We start from the raw sequence: 8559 nt of genomic DNA, 5'->3' as shown, positions 1-8559 counted from the left end.
ATAATACCACTTCTGGAGGCATGTTCAAAACAGAACTTTATTCCTTATAATTTCATGTAAACAAATCTACATTGCAATTCACACAGTGAGATTGAAAGTCATATGAGGGTGGTTTGATTTTGTTAGATAATTATAAGTGGAACAGTGTACACAGGAGCCCAAAAGAATCCTGTATGAAGTGCTGCAGACAGCTGAGGGTATCAACACCCATAGCTGCAATTTCAAGGCACAACAGAAGATCACAGTTAGGCAACTTCTCCTTTCTCTGACAAGTGTACTCTAGCTTTTCAAAGAAAACCAGGAATCCTTTCTGCTGTCAGCTTCTTTCAGTAACATTTCCCTGCCATTTAAATGTTGGTGCTTGGAAGCAAATTCATCGCATATAAATAATGTGTGCTTGGAACGTCCACAGAAGCTTCTACTCTTTTATAGAGTTCCCGATTGTGATACAACGCAGACTCTTCACATGGAATCACTGTGGCCTCTGTTAATGTAGAAAAGATATTGGTACTCTGTATGTCTCAAAATGAAGAGGAAGGAAGATAGTTTAGGGTACAGAGAGGACTGTTTATCCTCTTCTGAAACAAAAAGATGTCTCTCTGTGATTATTCTTAAAAATCTCATGACATCTGAGAAGCAGTTTCATGAGGAGGCTCATCTGAGGCAGCCTCTCACTTCTGTTTCTATAGAGGTTTATGTTATGACTTGTATCGCTGTGGGAGGAAGTTTCATACTCTGTTGACAGTAATAAGTGGCAATGTCTTCAGTCTCCAGGCTGCCGATGGTGAGGGAATAATCTGTCCCAGACCCACTGCCACTGAACCTCGATGGGACTCCATCTGCCAAGCTATTTGTGTAATAGATCAGGAGCTTAGGAGCTTTCCCTGGTTTCTGCTGGTACCAGTTTAAATAATTGCTAATGCCCTGACTAGCCCGGCAAGTGATGGTGACTCTGTCTCCTAGAGATGCAGAGAGGTAGGATGGAGACTGTGTCATCTGGATGTCACATCTGGCACCTAGGAATGGAGACATAATAAATATCCAAATAGTTAAGCAAGGTAAAAGAGGACCTCCTCCAAATGCCAGTCAACAGTAATCACAGCATAATAGTGAAATTCCCATTTTATTCCTTTTTCACCTGGAAACCAGAGCAGCAGGAGCCCAAGGAGCTGAGCAGGGGTCCTCATGTCCATGCTGAGTCCTGACTGCAGTGACAACTGTACAGGGTGTGACTGGTATATGAAGAAGTCCTCAAGGCTGTGCAGTGAGTGCATGCAAATCACTGGGAACCAGTTACGATGGGCACAGCTGCAAGGCTTGCTCATTTCAATAACTGACCACAAGTCCTGTGTCCGCAAATGCTGAAGATCAGACCACACATATGCCTACCGAGAATGCATTTCTTTATTAAAGTTTTCTTTAATTTTTTTTTTACTGTACATAAGCACTTTTTTAATAATATATTTCAAATATACATTAGCACTAATATAGACAAGTATCTGACTATCAGTGAATATACAACAGAAGAGGGACCATTGAATTTTTAACTCACTCAAATAATTCCTATGGATTAAAAAATACTATATCAGACCTGGCGGTGGTGGCACACCCCTTTCATCCCAGCACTCAGGAGGCAGAGCCAGGTGGATCTCTGTGAGTACTATGTCAGCCTGGTCTACAGAGCTAGATCCAGGACAGGCACCAAAACTACACAGAGAAACTAAAAATATATATACATATATATACACAAGTAAGAACACACAGACCTAAAAATAGAACGTAATATAAAATTTGACCACAGGGACAAAATAGCATTTAAAGATAATTTGCTAAATTGCTAAATTTTCTTGCATGCACTTATTATCTTTGAGGTTATTTTGTACAATATCTCCTCCATACTCCCATTTCTCCCCATTTCCATTTGTCTCTCTTTTACAAACATGATGTTTGAATCTAGTAACAGCTTTAGAGCAGATCTCTAAACACTCATGGATATTGGCAGATGTTCTATAAGGATGTTGAAGATGGGAACTCTCACCTGGGAAATGAGATAAAATAAAATGATGCTGGTCCTAAGGTATTAGCACCAGACACACCTGGTCCTCACTCTCTTCTTTTCCTGGGGATCAGAGTTTGGCTGTGTGCTCTTGCTGTAAACCTCCCCTAGTCTTTAGAAACAGGTCCACTTCTCTCGTGTGGGCTCTGATTCCCTGCAGAGGCCCCGCCTTGCTGTTTGTCTCTGGTGCTGGTAATTAAATTCTCCCTGCAATATTCCACCATGCTATTTCCCTTGGTTTTCCAGTTCACAGCATGAATAATTGTTATAATAAATACCTTAAACCTCAGTCATTCATTTTAGTCTACTCTAAAACCATTAATGCTATACCCAAAACCTGAAAGTTCATTCATATAGAAAGTTTCATTTCTAATTTGTGTCAAATGCACACATGATTATATATATATATATATATATATATATATATATATATATATATATATGTGTGTGTGTGTGTGTGTGTGTGTGTATACAATGATAACATAAATGAGATTAATCATGTGATAGCTGTTGTTCTGATATCCACTTAACTCAAATAATATGATTATTTTCAGTTGCATTCCTGTAATCCCAATAACCCCCTTTTCTTTATTGTTAAAAAATCCATTTCTTTATTTGGATACAAAGAAAAGAGTAATTGTAAAACTTCTAGGAAAATAGATGTAACTGGAAAAGAATGTATTGTGTAAGGTAATCTATAGAGGCATGAGCTTAATTTGAAGTACTGATGAATCTGAGAAACCATTGTGGTGGAGAAGGGGAAGGAAGATGCTAAGGGAAAGAGTGCACAGGTGACATGAAAGAGGAAAAGAAATAATAGACAGGCAGTGTGAAGTTTGGAGATGCATGGGGGGAAGGGGATACAGAGAGAGTTGGAGAAGGGGAAAGTATCATTAAGGATGTTGTAAAAAAAAAGCCATAAAATAACCTATTATTTAATAATTTTCATACATATTCTTACTAAAATAAAAGAGTTTAAGTAGAGTTAGCTTACACCTGACATTATGCTCATTCCAGAAGCTGTAGGTTGACAAATAACAATCCCTGTGCCAGGTTTGGGATACTTCTCTTCAAGATATAGATCAGAGGTATAATGAAGACCCTCAAAACAGTGAGGGTGATTTGCTTTGTTCTTGGTTGCTGCAATGCTTTGAAAGAGAATGTAACCTGGAAGTTCAAGTGTTTGAATACTTGGTCCCCAGTTGCTCTCACTGTACATATTGTAGATGTGTGTTTGCTGAAAAAAATATGTTACTGTGGGTAAGCTTTGAGATTTCAAAGGTGTACACTATTTGATTTTTGTTCTTTACTTCCTACATGTAGTTCAAGAATTGAGCTCTCACCTGCAGTTACAGCCACCATGCCTTCTCTCCATCACCATGGAATCTAACCTTGAACTGTAAGTCAAAATAAACCCTTTCTGTAAATTGCTTCTGGTCATGATGTTTATCACAAATATTGTATGCAAACTAAGACAGTTTCCAAACAGAGTCTTTTGGTGAGATGCCATTTCTATAGACACTACCAACATTTGTAATAGGATGTAGAGCAATCAAGTCAGTATTGACAAGAAAGAAGAGAGACCCTGATGTTTAGTATTCCCTGTATAGAATGATGCAGAGGAGTGAAGAAAAATGGACATTCTTACCAAGCTATGAAACCTGTGTATTGCAATAATGACATATATTAGTGCATCTTTCAGACCTCATTAGAGATGCTTCCTTTTACAGTGGATGGCGGTGGAGACAGAGACTCACAAATGGTTAAAGTGCTGAGAAAAAGTGTTAGTGCTGTGCTCAACCACAGACAGGGAATCTCTATGGTATCTCATTTGCAAGGTTCAAGAACATTACAGAAGAGGAGGCAGATAGATCATAAGAACAAAGGGTGTTTATTGTATTTTATTCTTTGAGAATTGTCTGTTTATTTCATTAGCCCATTAATGGATGGAGTTATTAGGTTTCTTGTTGATTAATTGATTGGTTGTACTTTTAGTTCTTTGTTTATTTTAGATAATAATTCTTTGTTGAATATGTAAGTGCCACTTTTCTGAGGACTCAGCTACTCCTTAGTTTGAATCTTTGAGAAACTTCCTTTTACAAAGTCTCAGAGAATATCCTATTGCTACATAATGTGGGATCATATACTGTGTTCCAAGACTGGCTGCTCAGCCTGTCTTCAATAAGAAAAATGGAATGTAAAAATCAGAAAATGAAAATTTTATTCAATGTGGCCACTTCACAAAGTGGGACAATCAGCCAGGTGTTGGTGGCACATGCCTGTAATCCCAGCACTGGGGAGGCAGAGGCAGGCAGATCTATGTGAGTTCTAGGCCAGCCTGGGCTACCAAGTGAGTTCCAGGATAGGCACAAAGCTACACAGAGAAACCCTGTCTTGAAAAACAAAACAAAACAAAACAAAACAAACACACACAAAAATAGTGGGACAATTATACCCATTGAACTATGTGAGTCTTGTGAAGTCCTGAAATGAGATTAAAGGTTATAAACTGGAAGAAAAAAAACTATGCATACTAAAAGGTTCTGCTCAAGATGTAGTCCTGTCTGCTATTGTCCCTAACTGATTGCACTTTTAGCATCCAAGCTGCTTCCACTCCTTCTCCCAGCATGCATTCTCCTGAAACCCCCTCTCCCGGGGTTAATTGTTGCAGTAGCTGAAAATTAGGGGAAAACAAGTGTCTCTTAAGTATATCTTCATCCACGTTGCCTGCACCATGTTGTACCCAAAACAAGGAACTTATGAGACAGCTTCATCTCTTCAAGCAGGGAGGTTTTTGTATAAGGCTGTGTCACTGTGGGAGGATACTCTAGAGCTTGCTGACAGTAATAAACACCCACATCCTCAGGCTCCACTCTACTGATCTTTAGAGCGAAGTCTGTTCCTGACCCACTGCCACTGAACCTGTTTGGGACTCCTGAGGCAAGAGTAGACATCCAATAGATCAGGAGCTGAGGAGACTGGCCTGGTCTCTGCAGGTACCAATTCAAGTAAGTTTTGCCATCACTATATAGGAGACTCTTACTAGACCTGCAGGAGATGGAAGCTGACTCTCCAAGAGTAACAGGATTGGAGAGTGCAGGCTGGGTCATCACATTACCCCCACTTGCTCCTGAAATAACAGAAATGAAAGGTTATATACAAACAAAAAAATTCTATAAAATAATTTTTCCTTCCTGTATTTTCTATTTACTGTGTTTTTAAACTTTTATTTATATTCTAAAAATTTTAACATGAAATACCTCTGTAGAGAGAGCATAGAGACTCCTTAGAATTCACCCACACCATCTTCATTGGTACTTGGCAGAATTGCCACAAGAGCACAGGTCCTCCTCTGTTCACCCACTAAACTTCACAAGCACATTCCTGGAGAATAAACCTGGCAATCTCTCACATGTACAGAACATGCATCTGCATTAGTGGGGGCCCTGAAATCCCCATTCCCCCTACAGTCTCCTTCTTCATCTTTCTTTCTCCTTACCAGAGATCCAGAACACAAGCAGTCCCAGGAGCTGAGAAGCCCACCTCATTCTGAGAACTTGGTTTGAAGAGTCCCGAATAACCAAGGCAGAAAGAAGGGCTAGCTTTTGTCCTAAACCTCAAAGGAGAGGTCCTCCCTAAGGAGCAATAAATATGCAAATCATGAGGTTACTACAGCTGTGTAAAAAGAACCAAGGCACAGAAAGGACCACTCTTAAGAGTGAAGAGACAGGACAGGCTGTGGTGGCACATACCTTTAATCCCAGCACTTGGGAGGCAGAGGCAGGAGGATCTCTGTGAGTTCAAGGCCAGCCTGGGCTACAGAGTGAGTTCCAGAAAAAAAAAAAAAAAAAAAAAAAGAAGAAGAAGAGACCAAAGATGTCTCCTATGTTTGCAGAAAAATGAATACCTTCTCTGTTGCCCATAGCAGGGGACAGATGGACTCCACTGTGAAAGCTTGGGTCTGTGGGAATGGAAACATACATGGTCTAAATGCCCAAGATAGCACGGAAGTACCAAAGCCATCTTTTCAGCATTCTTTGTTTTTACTAATGTTTTCAGCACAGCATCTTCCTGTCCACGCCTATCTGATTTTGCATGTTTGTGTTAGTTTTGTCAGAACCTGATAAAGAAAACTAAAGAGACAAGTAATCTTCATTTCTACATGACAAAGGACTCTCTCATGGCCATTTACCACAGCTATTTTCAAACATGAAAGAAGGAAAAAAAAAGAATGAAGTTATGAAAACACACATGTAATTCTCAATAGAATTTGTTACTTAGTCAAATCTTGGTTAGATGAACAGAATTTCTAGCATTTAGTTACAGGACTGAAATAGACAAACACAATAATCTATGAGCTAATTCATCTTGATGATTTGAATACTGTTTGGTCCATATTAGATCTTGAGAATTTGGTACAAATTTTCTGAGATTCAGGTACTGAGAGCTTAGTTTAAGAATATGTGTTCAAATCTATGTAGTGTTGTCTTTTAGAAATCTGTATAATTGTAAATTATATGTTTATTATTAAAACAGGCAAGAGTGTATGCCTCTAAATTGCTGTAGAAAACAAGTTTCATCACATATTGGAAACTTTGAGGAATGGAAAGAGGACACATCACACATGGGTCAGTGAGCTTTTACTTGCTATTTTCAGTCTGGTCTGGAATCTTATTTTTTCTTTGATAATTTCAAACATGTGTATAATAAAATACAATCATATCTCTCCCCCATTTTCTTTTCTTTCTTTTTTTTCCAAAACAGAGTTTCTCTGTGTAGCTTTGTGCCTTTCCTGTAACTCACTCTGTAGCCCAGACTGGCCTCAAATTCACAGAGATCTGCCTGCCTCTGCCTCCCCAGTACTGGGATTAGAGGCATGTGCCGCCTCCACCACCACCCAGGTCTCTCCCCCATTTTCTACCTCCATGTGGTTTTCTAATACCTCACCATCCTCACATTATATTTTCTCTTTTTGTTTTGTTGTTTCTTAATAACCCATTAAGTCCAATTAAGTTATCTTCCATATGGTCATGGGAGTAGGCCTCAACACTGGATCATGGGAAACCTACCAGTCGCCACACCCTAAAAAATAATGAATCTCCCTCCCCAACATCATTCAACTACCAGGAGATTCTCAAAAAGGGATGAAAGCTGGAGAGCACGTCTTAAATCTATGCCTAAATTGTGGTTTCCTTGATGTTGAACAGCAGCTGTGACTAAATGGTTGTGCTGGCAAATTGCTTTTTGAAAACTTACATTTATATCCAGACTTTGATTGTTGACAACCCTGATCAGAGAAGCTACTTTTTGCAAGGGGCAGCAGTCAATACAGAGATAAGTGAGCATTCATAGTGTTGACAACAGGAGACTGAGAGCCAGGCTCTAGCCGTCATGTCTTTAATCACCAACAATCTTCCACACATGCATATTACACAGCCAGGAGACATTTTTTATTGACAATAGATTCGTATCTCATACTATACATTTCAACCATCGTTTCCTCTTTCTCCACTCCTTCTAGCTCCCGCGCATTCCCTGTCTCCCAGATCTAATCCCTCTCCTTTTCCTCTTCAGAAAAGAACAGATCCTTAAGAGACAACATCCAAGTAAGACAAAACAAGGTACAGTAAGACAAGGTGAAAGCCGTCATATCAAGGCTGGACAAAGAATCCCAAAAGGAGGAAAATAGTCTTAAGCATAGGAAAAAGAGATAGAGATACATCTGCTCCAACAGTTAGGAGGCCTACAAAAACACTAAGCTGACATCTGTAACATATATGCAGAGGACCTGGTACAGACCTATGCATGCCCCAGTATAGAGAGCTGCGTGTAGCTGCACCTTAAAGATGGCACCGGCTTCCACCCTCTGCCTTCCCGACAGCAAGTACTCTTTGTGGTAAACAGCTCCTTATTTGGCTATGGCTGGATTCGTGTGCTGCTGGCATATGCGTGGACCTATGGATAGTGCCCACGTGGCTGTCTGGGGTTGGTAGCCCAGACCTACTTAAGTGCTGGGAGAGGCTTGCCCGGCGGGAGACATCACTACTAACAAGGTCCTGAATAAACTGCTAAAAGAAAAGCTCCGGTGTTGCATCATCCTTGCTGGTCGAGGTGGTCACGACACCCCAGACTTGAATTTTCAGTCTCTATTAGCCCATGAGAGCCCTGCTTAGTTGATTAAGTGAACCATGTTCTCTTAATGCCCTCCATCCCCTCTGACTTCTGCAATCTTCCCTCTCCCTCTTCCATGGGGCTTCCTCATTTTAGGGGCAGGTCCCTCTTCAATGGATACCTCCAATTTAGTCTCTATCTATCCACATCTTAATACAAAAATACTGCATTTCATTTAACTTATGCCATATCATTGTTATAACTGGAAAATGTAAAAGAAGTTTACAAAAGAAATAAAATAGCTTTGAATAAGATAAAGATTTTCCTGTGCAGAATGTCCAATAGTGAAGGTTTTTCAATAGTGAAGGTTTTTCATATAACAAAGGAGGAAG

At 39.8% G+C, this 8559-nt stretch overlaps 2 gene segments (V, D, J or C); both read right to left on the bottom strand.

Annotated features, from left to right (window-relative positions):
- Positions 1-693: 693 nt before the first annotated feature.
- LOC118580208 lies at positions 694-1193 on the bottom strand. The segment is given in 2 exon segments: positions 694-1016; positions 1139-1193. Coding segments are annotated over 2 exon segments (378 nt in total).
- Positions 1194-4770: 3577 nt separating this feature from the next.
- Positions 4771-5604, bottom strand: LOC118580207. The segment is given in 2 exon segments: positions 4771-5186; positions 5556-5604. Coding segments are annotated over 2 exon segments (465 nt in total).
- Positions 5605-8559: the final 2955 nt, after the last annotated feature.

The sequence above is a fragment of the Onychomys torridus genome, chromosome 3 (assembly GCF_903995425.1).
Source record: "Onychomys torridus chromosome 3, mOncTor1.1, whole genome shotgun sequence".
Classification (NCBI taxonomy): domain Eukaryota; kingdom Metazoa; phylum Chordata; class Mammalia; order Rodentia; family Cricetidae; genus Onychomys; species Onychomys torridus.
This window is presented reverse-complemented; position numbering and strand designations above follow the sequence as displayed.